The sequence below is a fragment of the Jaculus jaculus genome, chromosome 5, assembly GCF_020740685.1.
Source record: "Jaculus jaculus isolate mJacJac1 chromosome 5, mJacJac1.mat.Y.cur, whole genome shotgun sequence".
NCBI classification, from domain to species: Eukaryota; Metazoa; Chordata; class Mammalia; order Rodentia; family Dipodidae; genus Jaculus; species Jaculus jaculus.
This window is the reverse complement of record NC_059106.1, coordinates 99407890-99430193: the sequence shown is the minus strand read 5'-3', so window position 1 is coordinate 99430193 and position 22304 is coordinate 99407890. Positions and strand designations below refer to the sequence as shown.

The 22304-nt window shown below is 41.8% G+C and overlaps 1 protein-coding gene across 1 annotated transcript in view; it reads right to left on the bottom strand.

Moving 5' to 3' along the window:
• Positions 1-22304, bottom strand: part of Cachd1 (cache domain containing 1) — a 258103-nt gene that overhangs the window by 21197 nt on the left and 214602 nt on the right. Inside the window, exons 17-24 of the mRNA XM_045149156.1 lie at positions 15941-16109; positions 10270-10412; positions 9583-9764; positions 8018-8128; positions 4932-5054; positions 3402-3501; positions 3196-3312; positions 212-372 (exon numbers count right to left, since the gene is read on the bottom strand). Of these exons, the coding sequence (XP_045005091.1) occupies positions 212-372; positions 3196-3312; positions 3402-3501; positions 4932-5054; positions 8018-8128; positions 9583-9764; positions 10270-10412; positions 15941-16109 (1106 nt within the window). The remainder of the gene's footprint in view (positions 1-211; positions 373-3195; positions 3313-3401; positions 3502-4931; positions 5055-8017; positions 8129-9582; positions 9765-10269; positions 10413-15940; positions 16110-22304) is intronic.

Here is a 22304-nt window from a genome sequence, read left to right as displayed (position 1 = left end):
CCACAACATTCATTCTGCCCCTGGACTCCAAAGATTCATGGTTACCTCATAATCCAATGCCCCGAGGACAGAGATATATGAGTAACATCTCTAAAGTCTTCTGTAACTGGGCCTTCCCTTCCTCAGGATACACATCAGCTCTGTTTAAAATGCTTGTCATTGGCTAAAATATTCAACAGTGTCATGTAGGATCAACCCATTATATCCTTACCGATGACAGTTGAGACAGAGCCGGTCCACCATGCTACAAGCACAGAAGGCAAGAGAGTCACAGGTCTCATTGACAATTCCGACAAATGCATTGGTTCCTGGGATCCTGGCCAGGCGGTACTTAGAACAGTGGCTGCCATGCACGAGGTTTGTCAAGTCCCCCTACGGAAAGAGTCAAGGGTCACTAGCACTGATATAAAGACTCAGCCCCACCTTGGTGAAAACAGCTTTTAAACCAAGCTGCTTAAAACAGCTTAAGAGAAAACTTTGCTTCTGATACAAAAGCATACAATGACTGTAGGCAAAATGTGGTCCACAAAGCATTGCTTATTTTAAAAAATACTGGGAAAAAGACTGGAAAGATGGCTTAGTGGTTAAGGCACTTGCCTGCAAAGCCTAAGGACCCAGGTTCAATTCCAAAGTACCCACATAAGCCAGATGCACAAGGTGGTGCATGCACCTGTAGTTTGTCTGCAATGGCTAGAGGCCCTGGCATGCCATTTCTCTCTCTCTCTCAAATAAATAAATGTTAAGAAAAAAAGCCATGGAAAATACTTATAATTATCAGTCAGAGATACTTCCCATTTACTGTTGGCATATATATCTATAGCTATCTCTCTTTCTCTCTCTCTCTCTCTCTCTCTATCTCTCTCTATGTGTGTGTGTGTGTGTGTGTATGTGTGTGTATGTATGTATATAAATATATATGCTTACCCAAATATACATTTGTATAGCTAATTCCATTCTGTAATTAGCTTATTTTGTGTGTGTTCATGTGTGCACAGGTGCATGTGCAAATGTGTACGTGGAGGCCAGGACTATCTTCAGTGCTATTCTTCAGGTGGCATCTACCTTTTGTGAGATAGGGTCTCTCATTGGCCTGAAATTCACCAAGTAGGCTAGACTGGCTGGCCAGCAAGCCATGGGGAATTCACCTATCTTGCCTCCTAAGGGATTATAAGCATGCACCACTGCCCCTGCCTTTTAAAGGGTATTCTTTCTGGAAACTGAACTCAGGTCTTCAAGCTTGCACAAGCACTTTGCTGATCGAGCTATCTTTTTAGCCCCATAGCTCAGTTTATAATTAAAACAAAACAAAACAAAACAAAATCCCGAAATGGCTGGGGAGATAGCCAGCAGTTAAAGGTGCTGCTTACAAAGCCTGATGGCCCAGGTTCAATTCTCCAGTATCTATGTAAAGCCAGATATAAAAAATGGTGCCTAAGTCTGAAGTTCATTTGCATCGGGAAGAGGTCCTGACACATGTGAGTACATACACCTATCCTGCCCCCCACTATAGCATCATAAGAAGCAAGACTTCAAGAAGCAATGAAAGACAACTTTGGGTAAAGTGTTATTTAACATGTACTCAAAGGCAAACCTACCTATAGCCATGAATGACACAGTTCCTTGCTTTGGCCCACAGACCTCTTTCTACAGTAATATATTATTTAAAAACCAGATCTACTTTAAGAAGCCATTTCCTGCTTCTAGAATATTTAAACAGACAAGCTAAATTAAATGTCCTGTTTCTTCCATCTATAGTGAGAAAGTGCAATGACAAGTTTCTTGACTTGCTGAGTTTGTAACCAAAGACCCAAAAGCTGTGTCATGAAGTTGTCTATAATCATTTTTCTGCATGTGTTATAAGCTTTAGTCAAACTTTAAGCCCATGCTTGTTTCCACGTCACTTATTTCTCTCTCTCTCTCACACACACAGACACATAGTGACAAAGAGCCAAAGTCTGAGAACATGGTACTGAGCACTCCTTGAGGCCTACTTGAGTTTTCCAGTGGACAACATCTACTGCTAAAATACAAGCATGGATTTATTATGCATTGGTCCACCATTTAGGAATGCTCCTAATTCATTTGGGGGGATAAGTTCAGACATTATGAGATTATCTGGGTCTTGGAAGATGTCCCAGTGGGACAAAGAGCTTGCTGTGCAAGCCCAACAAGTGAAACATGGAAAGCCAGATAAAATAAATTATCCTAATAACTAAAATTGCCTTTCTTATAAAGTATCTACCTGAGGATTCTAACCTTGCCCCCCAGAAAGGACATTGGATGCCATGGTACCAATTATACCACATACACAGAAAGAGTCAGACTTTCCATATGAAAACCTGACTGGCCTCCCTCTGGCCTACCAAGTTTGTCAGTTTCCTGCTTAAGGGCAGTACTGCTCAAAAATGACAGTTTAAGTGGGATAATAATGAGATACTGTTCTATTGCTTACACTCATTTTGAAAGCTTTTCTCTCCACTGAACAATTGATTTTCATAGTCACCTTCTTTTTTTTTTCCTTTGAGTCAGGGTCTCACTCTAGTCCAGGCTGACCTGAAACTCACTCTATAGCCCCAGGCTGGCCTCAGCCTCCATTTTGATGTGTTAGTTAGGATTGTCAAGTTAACCTAGTACATTTAAGACATTAATTGCTAATTACATATTTAGTGGATGGCATATATAAATACTAGCTAAATTAAAAACTAACTTCTTGTGAATGATGTTAGGTCTGTCATTCCCCATTTTCTTTTTCTCCCAACTAAGACTATTGTAAATTTTACAGCATCTCGAGTTATAGATTATTATAAGGTATAAGAAAATGATTTGAGAATGATTTCATAAGTGTTCCCATTTAATAATACAAGAGAAGAACACATGGGGCCATGTGTATTTCCATGTGGGATTAAGCCAGCAGATAATTTAAAGGCAGGTAGTATGAGTCATCAAACAAAACCCAAACAGAATACCAGCTTTGAGAATTTCACATGTTCCTTCTCTAGATGGGGCTTTCTATCCCATAACTGCTTGTCAGACTGGGAGTTGTACTAAGTCCTGCCTCCAGCCCCTCACCATGATTCTGTAATTCTGAGGCAATGAAACAGGCATGAGCAGGACTCAGACATACACCATTACAAACCACTGTTCTATTCATACTCCACGAAGGGATGAAATGAGCGTGATAAAGGTACCACTTACCACGAGACTGGTGTTGAACTTATAAAACCTCTGGACTGTTCGGTCACTGAAGCTGTTGCACAAGTTCTTCTTCACGAAGTTGGGGTGGTTCAGGATGTCATTGGCTACCAGGGGCTCCTGACAAGGCAAACATGACAGAAGACAAGTTTCACTTAAGGCGCTGCAGGCGGCTAGAGCACTGAGCTCATTCTCTTTGCTACAAATACCTTGTGGGTGATGTGCTGCTGCTCCACAGGTGCATGTCCTTTGGGGTCAATGAGAGTTGGATGTGCCACCAGATAACCCCTGTCCTCCATTATAAAGCACCTGAATGGAAACAAATGACACTCTCTACCGCATGTTCCCAAGAACACTTCCCTCGCTGGCCTTGAAACAAATCGTATCTATCTCGGGTTCTCAACACATGTGTGGAAAAATGTGAAGGAATGCTGGCTGGCAGATAAGACACTTAATTCTCAAGGTGATGGGTCACCTTATCCAGGTTCAGGTGAGAGTTATACATCTCTCTGTGATCGCCTACATAGTTCATTCAGAATGTGCCCACCTAATCCTAGTCTGTGTGACTCAAAAATCTTCTGCAAGGATAATGGAAGTAGCACATTTGCTCTTTCTGTCAGAGGAAGGAAGCAAATGCGAATATTTACAGGTACAAACTTTAAGGGAGCCACATTATTTTCTTCTTTCAATAATAAACACACAAAATGTAACATTCATAGTGTATTTAAAAACATTTTTTTTTTCCCCTGAGATAGGGTCTCACTCTAGCTGAGGTTGACCTGGAATAAGTCGAAGGGTAACCTCAAACTCACGGCAATCCTCCTACCTCTGCCTCCCGAGTGCTGGGATTAAAGGTGTGTACCACCATACCCAGCTATGTTTTTACATTTTAAAAACACATTTCTAGCTATAAGTAATTACAGTACAACTGGTTTAATGAAGGCTATATAATATTCTGTTTTTGTTTCTTCTGCATAAGTCTAGCAGTCTGCCAAGATCCCTATATGTCACCACTAAGGGCCAATATGAAAGTTGGTAATGACATGAAGTACTGACCATGAGAATGAACTAAGATGTTATTTTAAAAAGCAACCTGGCCAGGCGTGGTGGCACATGCCTTTGATCCCAGCACTTGGGAGGCAAAGGTAGGTGGATGGATTGCTGTGAGATCAAGGTCACCCTGAGACTATGTAGTGTATTCCAGGTCAGCCTGGACTAGGGTGAGACGGTACCTTGAAAAACAAAAATCAGGGGAAAAAAAAACAACCAGCCTGCATTAAATCAAGGGAATGCCCTTGCTTTGATCAGATACTTTTTTTTTTAAATTCAGGAGGCAAAAATCTCTTAGTTTCAGGAGCCATTTTTTGAGAACATGTACAGAAGCAGCCTAAGCAGCTAAAATCTCACAGAGACTGGCTCAATGACTAAGTTAACGTCAAAAGCGCTACCAGAGAAAGTACCCTCTGGTCTTTCCCATCCCAAACACAAGGAAGCCTCTAATTTCTGACTTCTAGGGAAACTAGACTTGTGGGTACTGTGTTACTTCTCTTCCTGTGTGCTGCTCCAATCATAAGCCAACATGAAGCTTAGAGAAGAGGAGAGAAAAACAAAAACACCTTCTTGATCGAACAACAAGGCCGTGAACTGCACTCTTGTCTAGACGGTAACTGTGGCTGCCAGTCAACCATCCGCATCTGACGTCAATTTCATTAGCAGTAGATAGTCCCTATAGGGCTTACCTTATTTTGTTGCCTCCATCTTGGTTGCACACTGGTAACAGGTCCATCAGAACCTTGTAGAAGTATCTCAGTGTGAAGTCGATGCCCATCACAGCCACAGTGTGCCCAGAAGACAGCTGTGTACTTCATGTGAAAGAGACCAACAAGAATGAGAGGTAGAGTATATGTGTGTACACTCTCAGAACCATGCTTGCGCACTCCCCAATTCCTATGCTGCATACACTAAGTGACTGAACTCATGAACTGAACTTCATGAACATGAAGATTGCAAAAGAGAAAACATAGGACCTAAGGGACGGCTTTCTGAGTGAGACCATGAGCAGCTGTGGAACTCGGCCAGTCTTGACACCAACATATTCACAGTGGCTGAACTCATTGGCAAAAAATATGGGTGCAGAGGCATGAGAAGGGGGATTGGAGGCCAGTTACTTTCCTCTAGGAAAGGCTCCTGAACAATCTCTTGAGTTACTTCCTTCATTTTGCTTCAAGGAAAAGCAGCCAGCTGAATAGATAAAGTCATACACGATTCCTCAGGACCAACGTAGTCTAGTTTTCTTCCCACAAAATCAAGGTGGACACTACTCAGAGCACAGCTCACATTTAAGAATGAGTCTTCTAGCTCACAGGCTAGTACCTGCTCCGTCTGACAAGGCTCCTCTTAAAGGAAGGGCCCATGAGGGAAAGTTGGGGAGTACAACACAGGCATCTAGTTTTGGAAGGCATGAGGTCAAGTCAGCCCTAGGCCTGCTGATTCTATTTATGTGGCTTCTGGATGTTATTTGACCTTTCTGAGCTTTGATTTTATCATCTAAATATATATACATATATATAATAAAAGTATCTCCTTCATAAACCTGCTATAGGGAGTGTTGAGGTGCTCCACAATTAATATACAGTAAACTGAGGAGAAGTTTCTCAGAAGAAACCAGCAGGGCTTGGCCATTTTTTTTTTAAAGAGCTCATCATTTATCATCATCTACCTGCCTATTTAATTTACCCAGAAAGTATCAAAAGAAAAATGGCATAAATCTTATTTCTCATAGTAATGTTATGAGGGATTAACAGCTGAAGAATGGTAATGCTTGAATAGTGAGGTATTTGGCCAACATCATATAGTACATAACCAGTGGGTACATGAAGAACTGGTTTCTAAGGCCAAAAGTAAGCTGTCTTAACTGTTTAGCCAGATCTGTAAGGCTTTAAGATTAATCAAGCAATTTTACATTATTTATTTCCTATTTTAAGAAGCCAGCGGGAAATCACAGTTGTATTTTGTGAATGAAAAAAATCAGGGTCAGAATGATTAGAAGACTTAAATGAAATCCATCTGATAACCTTTGACCTATGGGATTGAGACCAGTGCTCAAATCTGGTAATTTCCTACAATACTATAGCTATTTTAGTAATTTTATTTCTAAACTCCCTGGATAGCTGGGTCTGCCCCAGAATTAATCAACATGGAAGTATTAACATGTATATTGCCCATCTTAGTCTAGATTCATATTTTTACCTTTATTTCAGATAGGTACACAGTTACCATAGCAACTCACAAAGAATTTCCTAGAAAAATCCAGCTAAATCTACATTCCAAAGCATAGAGACCAGGCTGATCATAATGCATGCATGAGTTACATTGCTGAAACCAACTGTGCTCTTCCCTTAATTAATGACCATGTTTTATCTCCAGCAACTCTATCGCAGTGCAAGATGCAACAGTGAGTTGTCAGCCAGTACAAATGCACAAGAAGAACTGCAACAGCATTGCCTGGAAGAACTGGTGAGGGTTCACTGGAAAGCCCCTTCCCTAAGTGCTCTGCAAACCACATCTGAAAGCCAGGAGCAAGTGCATGTGCTTCAGGACAAGCTGAGTACTAGCTTCAACTCCTTCTTCTGGTGAGCCATGCACTTAAAGCATGATAATGAAAATAACATTGCCAAATTGTGCTCTAAGCATTTTCAAGACATCATCTTGAATTCTCATGGAATCAACTTGACAGGGGCACAATTATCTTTACTTTGCGTACAGTGGCTCAAGAGGTCAAGGAAAATGAATTTTCAAAAACACTATGTTTTTTGAGGCAAGCCTTACAGACTGGTTCTTTTTTTTTTTTTTTTTTTTAAATATGAACAAGCAAGAGTGCCAGAGAGAATTGGTGTGCCAGGGCCTCCAGCCACTCCAGATGTGTGTGCCATCTTGTGCGCATGTGCAACCTTGAAAACTTGTGCATCTACCTTATGTGGGACCTGGAGAGTCAAACATGGATCCTTAGGCTCTGCAAGCAAGCACCTTAACTGCTAAGCCATCTCTCCAGCCCTCTATTTTAAGAGACAATTAAAAAAAAAAATTATTTATTTATTTATTTGAGAGTAACAGACAGAGAGAGGGAAAGAGAGAGAATGGGCCCAGGGCTTCCAGCTGCTGCAAACGAACTCCAGACACGTGCGCCCCCTTGTGCATCTGGCTAACGTGGGACCTGGGGAACCGAGCCTCGAACCGGGGTCCTTAGGCTTCACAGGCAAGCGCTTAACCACTAAGCCATCTCTCCAGCTCTTAAGAGACAATTTTAAGGACACAAAATGAAAAACAATAGAAAACCTAACCAAACCAACAACTCATATAATCCAAGAGCTAGATTCAAATACAAGAGGTAAAAAGTCTAATGCCCTGCTACTGCTTTCCTCATTAAAAATTTGCATTTGCTTGAAAACAAAGCAATTCAGACAATGAAAGCTATTATGCTCCTGTTGGTATTTCTTATCAATTTAACATTCACATTTCTGTAGACACCTCTACGGACTCCAACATCTTTCTTTTCTTTCTCATAAACACCATGGGCTGCCAAAAACAGGGCTAAGAGTCTTTCACTGATTCAATTCACACGCTAATTAATGAGGTAGGAATTCTCCATCTTCCAGATGTCAGAGAAAAGTCAGGGAATCCAAGGTGACATGGCTGAAGACATTGAAAGGGCTTGCCTCACTACTGAATCCACGCTTCTCTAAGCCTTTGAAGTTCCCTGTTCTACTCAAAATTTTATAATATACTTGATGGATTTAAGACATGACTAAAATTAATAAAAATATACCTGGATGAATGAATTGTGTGACTGATGGTCACTACGTAGCCAGCTCCTCCAACGTCTAGATAAGGGCCAGTCAAGGAAATCAACCCGGGGTTAGATACTGCATGGAGATACCTAATGAAGGCCAAAGAATGTCATGTTATTTTAAGCAGAAACTACTTGGTCAGTTTCAAAGGACAGTGAACTTGTAATATAAAAATACTTGTTATCAGGTGTAGGGATGGATGGCTCTACAACTAAAGGTACTTGCTTTCAAAGCCCGCCAAAACTTGGGGTTAATTCTTTAGCACCCACTTAAAGACTGATGCAAACTGGCACTTGCATTTGGGATCCCAGTGCCATACAACAATGGGAGACAAGAGTCAGGAGAATCCAAAGTTCCTGGGCCAGCTAGTCTGATGTTTATCTGCAGTAGCAAGAGATCCTGTCTTAAGGAAAGTGGAGCACAGACACCTCCTGTGACCCCAACACACGCCATGGCACATGTATCCATAACATAGACACACAAAATAAATAAATAAAATATGCTTAAAATACTTACTATATACTGTGCTAATATGTAGGGTCCATGGCTTGCCCATGCTAGGCAAGTTTTCTGCACTGAACTACACACAGAGCCTGGATTCTTTTTAGGTCTGACGGAACATAAAGGGGTTGGCAAAGCTGAAATCCCTGTTCTAATATATACTGAACTCAGTCTACAGCCAAACTATTCCTAAGATCTACCAGGACAGACAGTTAGGAAGCTAGGGTTAATGAATGAAGTATAAACAAATGCACAAGAAGCAGCATCCAGGATTCCTGAGGGCAAAGAACATGTATCATGCACCCAGCACTGGATGAAAAACCCTGTTCTCATGCCTACCATGCCTCCTTGCTGAAACACTGGCTAGCTTTGGTTTGAAAAATCAGAGTGAAAATAAAGTCCAGAAGTAAAATATTTCTGACTTGGTGTTCATTTTCTATAGGTTACACCTGAGTAGTAATTTGATGCCATAACCCCATTTCCATATTATACTTAAGATGACCCATTGTGCACAAGATAGGAATCAAGTAAGTCTCTAGGTATTGAAATGGCCAAAACTTCTATAAAGAGACAGACACAATCAGTACATAAAGTCCACATTTTTTTTCTGGGGGGGGGGGGTTGGTGGTGGTTTCCAAGGTAGAGTCTTACTCTAGCCCATGCTGACCCGGAATTCACTATTTCACTATGAGGATGGCCTCAAACTCATGGCGATCCTCCTACCTCTGCCTCCCGAGTGCTGGGACGAAAGGCGTGCACCACTATACACAGCTAAATCTGGTATCTATCACATTAAAATTGTACTCAGACCCCGGCCCCTAGATCTTTTTTTCATAGATTTCCCAAAGTTGCTTTACTGTATGTACTTATCATGTCTTTCTAGGACTGGGGTGGGGCAATGATACTGGAGGCCCTCTCACATTCACCACTGTCTCCTAGTGGGATCAATTCATGGATTTCCAAAGTTGCTTTACTGTATATACTTAAGTCTTTCCAGGACTGAGGGGTGAGTATGACATGGAGGTCCCCTTATATAACTTACCACTGTCTCCTAGTAGGATCAAATGCTTTGTCCATGAGGGAGCCAGGATAGATTCGGAGGACACCATTGGGTGTTGCTATGTAACGGCGGACAATGTATGTGTTCAGGCTGCTCATTTCCATTTGTGTCATCCATTCATCTGTGACGTGGCTGGTCGCCATTACTTCATTTCTGACAGAGAACTAGGAAACAAAGGAAGACATTGCAAGGCCCCTTTAAAACTCACATGAAAAGAGTGTGGGCCATGGGCAGGGCTCCCTGAGGCTCTCTCACAGAGACGCCAAGCCCAATTACTTCTTATAATCTTTCCACAGCAGAGGGATCCAGCCAAACTTGGAGAAAACAAAAGCTCACAAATCCAGGCAGGGTGTGTGTGACTCCTCAGGCCCCTCTCTCTCCAAATCTTTGCTGCATGTCATATTTGGTTCAAGAGACCATGGAGTGAGTACTTCTTCTGGGAAAAATGGAGTGGGAAAGCTTCTTTGGTATTTTAATCACACACCTCTGTACCTAGGAAAGCCCCAGAGTATCTGGGGCCTGAAATATTCTTCGTGTGGCCCACAGGCTTCTTAATCCATTGAAAAGGTCACAGCCACCCAGCCTCCTCTGGGCACACACTGAGAGGCCTAGATACAGATCTTGGGCCTGTGAAATGGACCCCAGAAATAGGACATGGCTAGTACTCACTTTGAGTCCCGGGTTAGCAATAAGGCGGGTGTTATCACTGAGATAGGCTGTGTAATGCTCCACCATGCGCTTGGTCTCAGGCTGGCTGAGGTGCTCATAAGGGGAGGAAAAGCTGCCAGCAGACAGCATGACGGTTGGACTTTCTGAAAAAAGAAAAAGTGAACAAAGCAGGTCTTAGAACACAGAGCCTAGTCTCAGGCCTAAACAAAAGCATCACAGGCACTGCCAACCTGGCTGCTATGGTGTCTTGATGTTTTCCATGAGGACACAAACAGCTTGACACCAAGAGCTGCAGAAAGGGAAAAAGCCACACTCTCTCCCTTCAGGAAGCTTACGGTCCTCCGAGTGAGCCAGAATAGCTCTGTCCATAGATGCTGGAAAGGGAAGTCTTCCAAGTATATTCGATGTGTGTATCGCACATTTGACAGGCAAGGGGACACAGCACAAACCTACAGCCAGATGGGACAGTCTGGACTGCACCACTTCCTGGATGTGGGATGTTGGGCAAGTGCATGTGGTGTTGGCTGGCCTCAAACTCACAGCAATACTCTTACCTCTGCCTCCCACGTACTGGGATTAAAAGCGTGCATCACCATACCTAGCATTACCGGTGCCTGGAATAGCACACATCGGTGAGGAATAGTGATTCCTGTTCTGTTATCTAGTACTGTTATTTAGAAAGAAACAAGGAACAATGAAATCAATGTAAAAATCAAATTGAAACATTAAACATTAATTATCATCTCCCCAGTGGTGACAGCCACATGTGGAAAAAACCAAAACAGCAACAGAACAATGTATAGATGTCTACTGACCAGTTCTAATGGGAAAAAAGCACATATCTCTAGTACAAAATACTTAGAACATTTTTGTCTTTAGAATTTCTACTGGTCAATCTTACCATATCTTAAAACCTGTTTGAAAATATTGTCATGTATTTTATCCTATTTAAATCTGTGGGTCATCCTTTTCAATAGCTTAAAGTCCTGAAGATGGAAGTCTTTTCCTCCAAAGGGATTCGCTTGTTGCTGCAGGACACGGCAGACCAAAAAGGTGCCAGACTAATAGTCTCAGAAAGACATGGTAACTTCATTCCCACCCCTACAGATGTACTCTCCGTGGGTCCCTACTGAAAGCCTGTGGGGGAGGTGGGGGTGAGAGAGAACAAAGACTGTCCACAGCATACTGCTGACAAATTTGCATAGCCAGTGGCCTGTTGTAAGGGTGCGTGTGAGAGACAGAGGGAGGGAGGGAGACACACACGGAGGGGGTGGCGCCCTTCCCTCAAAGAACTCTGGATTCAGTGAAAGACAAGGGATGAGAAGAACAGGAGGTCACAGTGTCAGAACAATATAGACCCAGGTCAAGAGTGCTGCAAGACAGCCTGAGTGAGGAGAAGCATCAATGCTTAAGGAGGTGGGTCTTTCTTACTGTGACAAAGAAAGACTATCACTTTAGAGGAGGCTGATGGCCATAAGATGGATGGAGCATACTTTCCTTCTGTGCACCAAGAAAGGCAATGTCTTTCCATCACACTTTGCTCTCTTGATGCAAACCAGGGCCTTGCACGTGTGAGGTAAGTGAACTGTGTCTACCACTAAGCCCACCCACAAGTATCAATGGCCCTTTGGAAGACATATACCTAATACCTTGCTTCAAAATGCTATTGTAGCTCCCCACTTCTTTTTATTGCATTTAATGGCCTTTCATTGCTGACTGGTCCTAGCCTGCCTTTGATGAGCTACACATTGTACCAGGGCTCTAAACCGCGCAGAGCATAGGTTGCACAGCAGGAAGAGCTCCTAGGCAAAGACAGCATTGGCCCAAGGTCTGCCTGTGTTCTATGATATCAATTAGACAATGTGTGGTATTTGAGCTGATATATTCTACACTGTCTGAGTAAATGCAGGAAGCAATGCTATCCAACTGTAATACAAAGTCACTGCCATCCATAAACATAATTGAACGTTTCTGGTAGCCACTTTAAGAAAAGAACCAAGAAATGGCTAAATGAATGTTAATAATATATTTATGGAATATTAGAAATGTTGCTTTAGTATGTACTTAATATTAAAAAATAATCAAGCGTGCTTTATACTTACCATGCATCTTGATTCACACTAAGCCCTTTTAAGTGCTCAATGGCTACAGGTAGACAGCAGTTAATGTGTTGGACAGTGTAACAATGAGGGATTATGCAAGGGAAATTTAAACAGGTTGGAGCTGCTTTGCCAACAAGAAAAGTTTTGCTATACTATCCTAAATTTTAAAACAGTGGTAATCTATTTTCATCAGCAGTATTTGGCTTATTGATTCAGAACCTGAAAGTCATGTACACATTAGCTTTTCAGTAAAGCAGTTCTTAAAAGGATGTATGCCCTCTTTTGTATGAAAACAGATAACAAAATTCCACAAGTCCATATCAAAACAAACTAACAAATATGCACTTTCTTTGATTAACATCATAGTTTCTCTCTAAACTGTTGACATTGTTGGAATATATAACAGAAAAGATCACTTAGCCTGGCCTGGTTTTCTGAGCTCATGTCTAGGAAGAAATTTCTACAAACGATTTTAAAGGAGGAACTCTAATTTCTCTATTATATTTTGGAATCTAGAGTATGGGGATGCCTATTCCCATTTCCTTCCAACCTGTGACCCTACTCAGCTTGCTAGTTATGTGGCAATTCTTAGGTATTAATGTTTTTGAATCCTAAATATTTTCAATAGGGAAACACTGAAACCCTGTTTTTTTTAAATCAAATTGTGACTATACTGTAGTATACTGACTACATAAACATCAAAGGCCTGCTATGCATCTGGCACATGGCAGCAAGGCCCAGTAAGGGTGCATGAGTCAAATCACAACTTGGCAAACAGACATCAAAACACTCAACACCATCAATCATTAGAAAAAGGCAGATCAAAATCACAATGAAGCATTACCTGACCCCAGTTAAATAGCTATTATCCAGAGACTAAAGATAACATTGGTTTGTAAGGATGAGCCAAGAAGGGAGCCCTTGCATAATGCTGGTTGGGATAAAAGTTAGTGCAACCATCAGGAAAGCTCCTTAAGAAATTTAATATAGAAATACTATTGTGGGTATTCTCTACCACTCCATGGTACACATTCCAAGGAAATCAAGTCAGAATGCAGAAGAGACCCTGGCATTCTCATGCTCAGTGCAGCATGACTCACAATACCTCACAAGTAGAAACAGCTTTTAGGTGTCCATCAGTTGATGAGGAGACACAGAAACATAATGCAACATGATGCAGCCATAGAACAAGAAATCCTATCATTTCTTGAATTAACTAGAGATCATGGAGGTGAAGGAAATAAACCAAACACTGGAAGACAAATATGTCACAAGAACCCACTCACAAGTGAAATCTTGGAAAGGTTTCCTCAGAAGTTAAGAGTAGAATGGTGGCCCTGAGAGCATGGCGAGTGCTGGAACAGGCCAGCAGCGCTGAGTGAGTGTTAATGCACTCACGGGTCACTAAGAGTGGCGCCTTACCATGTAATTAGTATTTAAAAATCAAGGGTATGACTCCAGTGTCTGGCATGCTTCTGGAGTATATTTGCTGTAGCCAAGAGGCTCCGGCACACCCATTTTTCTTTCTTTCTCTCTCTCTCTCTTGGCAAATACATAATGTACATTTATTTTTTAAGTAGGAAAAAAGGAAGACATAGAAGAATAAAGAACAAAGGAAATTACTAAAAAATAGTAACAAATATGGTAAATAATAAGTAAATTATGTAAATATCAATCTTGGTGTGGAAGAGGTATGTTGATTGTTTAAGTGCTTGTCTTGCCTAAGAACCCGAATGTGAACTGGAATTCATGTTTAAAAAGAGCTCAGCACAGTGGCACATACTGTGTTACCTCTGTGCTGGGGAGGTGGATACCTGGGCCTTGCTGGCCAGCCAGGTTCGCCTATTTGGTGAGTTCAGGGCTAACTGAGAGCCCCTGTCTGTGAAAAGGCGGGGTGGATGTTCCTGAAGAATGACACCAAAGGTTGTTCTCTGGCCTCCAAATGGACCTGTGCACACACAGGCACCTGCACACATGAATGTGCATATGTGGGCACGCATACATTCACATACACCAATAAAAACACAATAATCACTTCAACTATCAATGGTCTAAACACAAAGATTGGCCGGATGTGGTGGCACACACCTATAATCAGAGCACATGCGAAGCTGAGGCAGGAAGAATGTGAGTTTGAGGCCAGACTGGGCTACATAGTGAGTGTGTCTTAAAAACACACACACACACACATACATACAAACAACAAAACCAACATAAAAACCAAAACCAAGGCTGGCAAGATAGCTCAGTGGGCAACGTGCTTGTCTTGCAAAAGGATGTGAGTGTGATTCCTAATACTCAAGTAAACATGCCAAGTGTGGTAGCACATGCCTGCAATTCCAGCATTGGGGAGGCAGAGCTAGGAGGATACATGCAGTTCACTGACTAGCCCAGTTGGTGAACTATGGGCCAAAGATATCATGTCTCCGAATGAGGTGCATGGTGTTCCAGAGGGTAATACCCTAGTTTGTCTTGTGTTCTCCATGTACACCCACACATATATGAACATGCATACACACATGTATGTATGACAAACACAAAAACCCACCACCAGAACCAAAACAACAGTGAGTGTCAGTGAATTAAAATATGACCCACCCATATACTGTCTGTAAGAAACTCCCTTTAACTATATAGCATAGAAAGAATCTGATAGATGATGCCAGTGAAGATGGAGTGAGGCTGCTACACCCATGCACAGGGCTGACTTCAGGGAAGGGACAAAGAGGGTTCAGATTATCCAATGATAAATAGGAAACCTCTGCTACTTTTTGTGTTATTTGGGGCAATTATTTTTCCTGCTCAAAATCACAAATTCTATCGCAGGTCAACTCAGGCACATTACAACAGTAAAGTCCCATTTCCTTCCTCTGGCCTCTGTTTGTTGCTGAATTCTTGAAGGCTGGGCCCTGTGGTAGATGATGCCAACATGCTCCCCAGGTTCCTCTGCATGTCTTACTGTTTTCCCACCCAGACACCTGCCCCACAGCTGTGTGCCGTCCTTCAATGGCAGAACACCTCCTGATCTCTATGGACTGCCTTTGGTCTACTGAAACCACTTTGCCCACACTAGCTGAAGACTGAGAACTATATAAGCAGAGCTCCCTTCCTGGGGTCTGGGACAACTTGGAGCCCAGGGGAGAACTAGGAGGCTGAAACTCACCTGAAATAGTCTTTCTTTCTGTCCTTGTTTCCCTACTTCCTGTCTCTTCCAAGCTCATCCCTGTAGTTCACTGACATGTAAGTCACACAACCTGCTCCACATTCTTTTTCCTTCTGCTTGTTTTCTCCTTTCTTAAAGGCAGGACCTCACTCTACAGGCCAGGCTGTCCCGAAACTCAGAATGTAGCCCAGGCTGATTAAACCCAGTAGCCTGCCTGCATCAGTCTAAGGAGGGCTGCAATCATACCTAAGAACCCCTCATGCTCAGATGCTTCACATTTTCACCCCAAACCACCTGGCACTACAGACATTTGGCATCAGGGTGAGGGTAAGAGGAAGATTTGAATTGGTATTTATGGTGACCTGCTGCAAGATCAGGCAGGATGACAAGGAACACAGGGTTTTACCTAGAGTGGCCAGCTGCTTGAAGTGGAGGCATGAGCTTGGCTGGCCCAGGAGATCCAGCCGGTGGTAGAGCAGCTTGCTGCTGGGCACAGTGTTAAGGTTCTTCAGCTGTTTGACTGGGATTTCCGGTTGTATAACCACAATACACAAAATAAAAGAAGTGTCCTGTACCTGTAAAACATTAGCAAGAGATTCCTAACACAGAACACAGAGGCTCCATTGCACATATAATCTACAAATGCTGTCTTCTTTTCTAGAAGGTGCCAATTCAGTACTTGAAAAGGAATGAGGAAGATAAAGATAAGAAACAGAAGATTCTGTTTTCTTCCCTGTAGGTGGGAACTCAATGCAACATCATGGAGCCTGGACATGACTAATAAAGGAGTCCCTTGGAAACTGTGACCCTGGTCCTTTTGTGCAGACAAAGGAGTGCTTTTCTATTACATCCAAGGCCTGCAGCCACTCAGCAGCACTGTAGAAATAACAAAACAAAAATCAAACAAACAAAAAAAAAAACCCACATGCTTTCATGTGTTCTACTAACCTCCCAAAGTATCCTTCCCCACAAAAGTTTGAATAGAAGTACTCTGCCTGAGAAGTTGCTCACAGAAGTCATGTAAGTTATTAAAGGCAACTCCTATTGCAAGGGGTGAGATACCTTTCCTACAGTGACAGGATAGGAGGGACCTAAGGCCCCCCAAACAATACAGACTATTGCTATGTTACTGGCTGCCTACCCCAACTAGATGTTACTACTGCAGAAGATATATACTTCAGTTGTAGGACAGAGAAATGAAGCTAGAGATAAGCTGGAAGCTTTCTCACTACTGGCTAGCTTTCATAGTCCCAGAAGATGCAGGCTGTTAGGGGGAAAGTGATCAACAATCTTATCCAGCTATGAACCCTGTGTACTACACAACTGACCAGACATGATTTGCCTGATGGTGCAACAGTGGCATGACTATTACAGAGGGTAATCAACTTGGCTAGAAAGTCTGCTCAAGAGGACAGAATTCATGTCTAGTCAACAGCCTATGGTTGGATAGATCATAGGCCCTGGAGGGGAAGTTGTTTTGCCATATTGACATGTGTTGAACACATCAAACTGCCTTCTAATATTTATATTCATGTCCATACATCAGTGCTGATCTTCACTTTGGACAGAGAGGCTTCTTTCTGCAGATGGTGGAGACTACTGGGATGACTCAAACCTTGTCAAAATGGTGTGTTGAGTGGTTGTTCCTAAATGAGTCATCTATATAACCCTTTCAATTCTCAGGGAGTATTGTGGAAGAAGAAGAAGAAGAAGAAGGAGAAGAAGAAGGAGAAGAAGAAGGAGAAGAAGAAGGAGAAGAAGAAGGAGAAGAAGAAGGAGAAGAAGAAGGAGAAGAAGAAGGAGAAGAAGAAGGAGAAGAAGAAGGAGAAGAAGAAGGAGAAGAAGAAGGAGAAGAAGAAGGAGAAGAAGGAGAAGAAGAAGGAGAAGAAGAAGAAGAAGAAGAAGAAGAAGAAGAAGAAGAAGAAGAAGAAGAAGAAGAAGAAGAAGAAGAAAGAAAGAAAGAAAGAAAGAAAGAAAGAAAGAAAGAAAGAAAGAAAGAAAGAAAGAAAGAAAGAAAGAAAGAAAGAAGGTAAGAGCCACAGGATGGGAAGGAGTGTTGTGGAATGCAGTCTTCCAGAAATGATGTGGCTGTTGCACTCCTGTGGTTGTCTGCACAAGACCTGTAATACTGAGCTCAAAAACACTGTGTCAGGTTGGCGGAGGAGCTCATGAGACCTCACCTCTCTCTGAGAAGCTATTGGTAGTTAATGGTTGCTGGGAGAAAGAGAGACATTTTGTTTAGTGGTATAGCCACTTGTGAGTTGCCCATGCTCTGGCGATACACTCCACATTCACATGCTCATGCAAGCAACCCCAACTTAACTCAGAAGATAATTAAAAGAAGAACGTGTCAGAAGGATGAAGACTAGCTACAAAGAAGGGGTTCAGTGAGAGTGAGAGAAAAGGGTCAAGGGAGTGAACATGATCAAAACACATTAGATACAAGTGTAAAATTGTTAATAGTTGTTGCAGTCAGGTTTGCATTGCTGGTAGAAATCACCCAACCAAGAGCAGCTTGTGAGAAACAGGTTTATTTTGCCTTACAGGCTCAAGGGGAAGCTCCATCATGGCAGAGGAAATGATGGCATGAGCACATGGTGGATATCACTCCTTGGCCAACATCAGATGAGCAAAAGGAATGGGAGAGTATGCCAAACACTAACAAGGGGAAACTGGCTATAACACCCATAAGCCCACCTCTGACAATACACTGCCTTGAAGAGGTGCCAATTTCCAAATCTCCATCACCTGGGAACCTAGCATTCAGAACACCTAAGTTTATGGAGGACACCTGAATCAAACCACCACATTCCACCTCTGGTCTCCATAAATTGATATCCATATATGATGTAAAAGGCAATGCATTCATCCAACTTTTAAAAGTCCCCATAGTTTTTATTGATTCCAATGATATTCATAAATCCCCATAGTCCAAGATCTTTTAACTGAGCCATAATGTCAAAAAAGCCCCCCCCCCCCCCGCCGCCACCAACCCATAATGGCACAGAATAAACACTCACATTGCAAAAGATGGCATCAGGCATAGTGAAGAAATATTCAACCAATACAAGATTTACAACATCAAACTCTGAAGCTCTAAGTCCAACTAGAGAGTCAGTGACAAATCTCCAAGTCTAATAATTCTAACCAACAACAAGTCTCTGGAGTTCCAATACTGCCCCTCTAGCTAGGCTACTTACAGTCCTGGAAAACTTCATCTGGGCTGGCAGCTCTCTTTGGCAGCCATCTCATGGTCCTGACATTTCCACTAGGTCTCCAATGCAACCCAGGGTTCATCCTCATGGTCCCATGGGGTCTCCCTGGAGGCATCCAGCAAACCTGCTTCACATTGCCCATGGCCATTTCCAAAACACAAGACCCTGTTGCAAACTTAATTACCCTCTTTGTCCTGCATTTCTTATACTCCAGAATACCAGGTAGGGTTAGTTCAGGGGGGAATAAAGCAGACTTTGAAGAACAGGACATTCATTGAGCCTTCAGGCCCTCCAAAAGAGTCTACATTCTTCCTGTTGCCCCAGAGAAAGTCAAATGGCCCAACCTCAAAGTTTGTAATCTCTCACACAATTATACCTGAACAGGCAGCAGTTCTGATCCAAAGATTTCATTTTTTTTTCTGTGCCATATCCCCCTGCTCACATCAGTCTATTTCTATGCAAAGCAACCCTGCACAAGTTCTCAGGACATGGGCATAACAGCAAGCCTCTCACATAAACTCCTTCTAGCCTAGTCCAGGCAAAGCTCTTTCTCAACCTCATAAGCCAAACCTCACAGTCCATAGTTCTTACTGCACTTAGGTCTTTCAACTCTGACCAGAATAGTCCATCAAGCTGTACTTACAGCATTGTAAGGCTTCTCTTAGGACAAGGTTTCAAATCTTTCCACATTCCTCTTGAAAATCAGCTCCAAAAGGCCAAAGTCAATCAGTCAGGTGTCTAGCAGCAAATAACACCACTCCTCAGTACCAACTATTACTGTTGCAATCAGGTTCACATTGCTGGCAGAAATCACCTAACCAAGAGTAGCTTGTGGGGAAAAAAAGGTTTATTTTGGCTTACAGACATGAGGGCACATAGCAGGGGAAACAATGGCATGAGCAGAGGGTGGCCACTACCACCTAGCCAACATAAGGTAGACAATAGCAACAAGAGAGTGTGCCCAACATTGGCAAGAGGACACTAACTATAATACCCATAACTCTGCCCCTAACAATACACTGCCTCCAAGAGGTGTTAATTCCCAAATCTCTATCAGCTGTGAACCTAGCATTCAGAACACCTAAGTTTATGGGCAGCGCTTGAATCAAACCACCACACTAGTTTATGCATTTATTATACTATATTTTTAATAATTGTTTAGAGACTATTCCTATGTATAAAACATTTACTGTGACATAGTATGTAGGCAGCAGCTGTGCACCTGTTTACCCTGTGCCTTGATTGCACCAACAGGCTAGGTAGAATAACTTACCTATATGATAGAGGTTTGTATAAGTACACAATATTCACACATAATGAAATAGTGATATATTTCTCAGAATGCATCTGTCATTAAACAGTGCATAACTGTGCAATCTGATAGGATGCAACAAGATACAGAGTCCATTTAAATGATAGATTATAAACAAATGAGAGAGTGAGGACCAATTAAATTAGAACTAAAGGACAGGACCTTATAAAGCAGTTCAAATGATTCAGTGACTGAGAGAAATTCTTTGCTAGGCAAATTAGAGTTCAGTACAATTTAGGATTTGTGAGAATGGCTGAAGAGTCTTTAAACACAAAGCAATTTGCATCTTCCTGGAGTTTCTTTTAAGTCCTGCAGGCAGAGTATTCACTTAGATTAGCAAATTTAATCCTTTTCCTTTTCCCCTGAATTAGAAAGGGTGATCTGAAATGGCATTTTCCACTCCCTCTCCACTTAAGTCTTACATAGCCTTTAGGTTGAGCTTTCTATGCTACATGTTCCATTGGACCAAATGACAAACCCTATCAGAATTAATTAGAATATTAACATATAACTGGATTTAGTCTGTAATCGGAAAATATTTGGTTACCCTAACTTCTTAAAGCAGCCGTTTTTAATAGTTCTGTGACAACACATTTCAAGATAATCATTTCTATTATATTCCTGGTATAAAAATTAGTTTTTACATTAAAAGATATGTCTTACAGTGGACAATGCTTATGTAATATATACAAACATTCTTATACCTTGACAGTCCATATTTCTCAAATGGTCACCAAAAATGTTCCCCTTAAGCTCTCAGAAATGGATTCACACACAAAAAATATTCTCTTAAAAAAATTTTTTTTTGGTTCATTTTTATTTATTTATTTGAGAGTGACAGAAAAAGAGAGAGTAAGAGGCAGAGAAGGAGAGAGAAGGGCGTGCCAGGGCTTCTAGCCACTGCAAACGAACTCCAGATGCGTGCACCCCCTTATGCATCTGGCTAATGTGGGTCCTGGGGAATCCAGCCTCGAACTGGGGTTCTTAGGCTTCACAGGCAAGCGCTTAACTGCTAAGCCATCTCTCCAGCCCAAAGAATATTCTCTTAACATTGCTAACTGCATCTCTCAAGTTATACCAAAGTTAACTCAATGAAATAATCCATCTATCTATGGATGTAAGCAGTTTAGTCCATTATTCTCAGCAAAATCCAACTCTATTTAGATTATATTAATAGAGGAATCTATTTTGTTCCTTAGGACAAGATGATTACTGATTCTCTTCCTTCTCTAAATAAAGAAGTTTAAAAATATTTTCCTTTATTATTGCATAAAAAGTCAATCTTCTTTTATTTTGAATCTTGTTACCATATTAATTTTTCACTTAATTAATCACACTTAATTTACTTAATGACAATTTCCGAGACAGCCAGCACTTCTCCTCGAAGAAATTACTCAGGGGTATACAACCTGTCTAAGGAAAGTGCTCAAAATTTATCTGTGTGGTGGGGAAAAAAGTCCTCTAAGAACACAATACTTTGCAAAATGTTGGCCTTCAGTTCATTTGCTGTCCAAAGCTCACATAGATGCTTGTAGTTTTTTCTTTGTTAATGCTGACAGTTCTTAATGCAGCTACTTTCCTGGGATTTAACTGAACTGCTTTTGATTGGAATTAGAGGGACACATCTCCAAATTAAAATGTGTAAATGTAATAGGGTGCTAGAGGTCCAGGAAAGCCCTTGAACTCCAAACCCTAGGTTTGTTTCTAATTTTAAGAAAATAATTGAATAAAACAAGACTGAGAAGGATAATTATGAAATTATTATATTTATTGAGGGAAGTACAGAGCCAAGGAAAGGTACCCACATGGCTAGAGATCCCATGTGGAGGGCCTGGGAAAACCATGGAAGGAAAAGAAAGAAAAGTAAGTTCAAAGAGCTTCTGCCCTGTGGGGAGCTGGAGAGGGTAAAGAGGCTTGTGGAGAGTAAGGGCTGGGGGCTCTCCCCTTGGGCTCAGTCCAGTTGGCTTCAATTCACCAGTACCCAAGTAAAGCCAGACACAAAAAGTGCAGCATATTTCTAGAGTTCATCTGCAGCAGCAAGAGGCCTCGGCACACACTCGCTCTCTTGCTCCTTGTTAAAAAAAAATTTTTTTTAAAGTATAATAATTGCAATTGCTAGAATGACACTTTAAAAAAATATTTGAGAGAAAGAGGTGGGACGGGGGCGAATATAAGTATCAGGGCCTCCAGTCACTGCACCTGGGTCCTTAGGCTTTAAAGGCAAGTGCCTTAACCAATAAGCC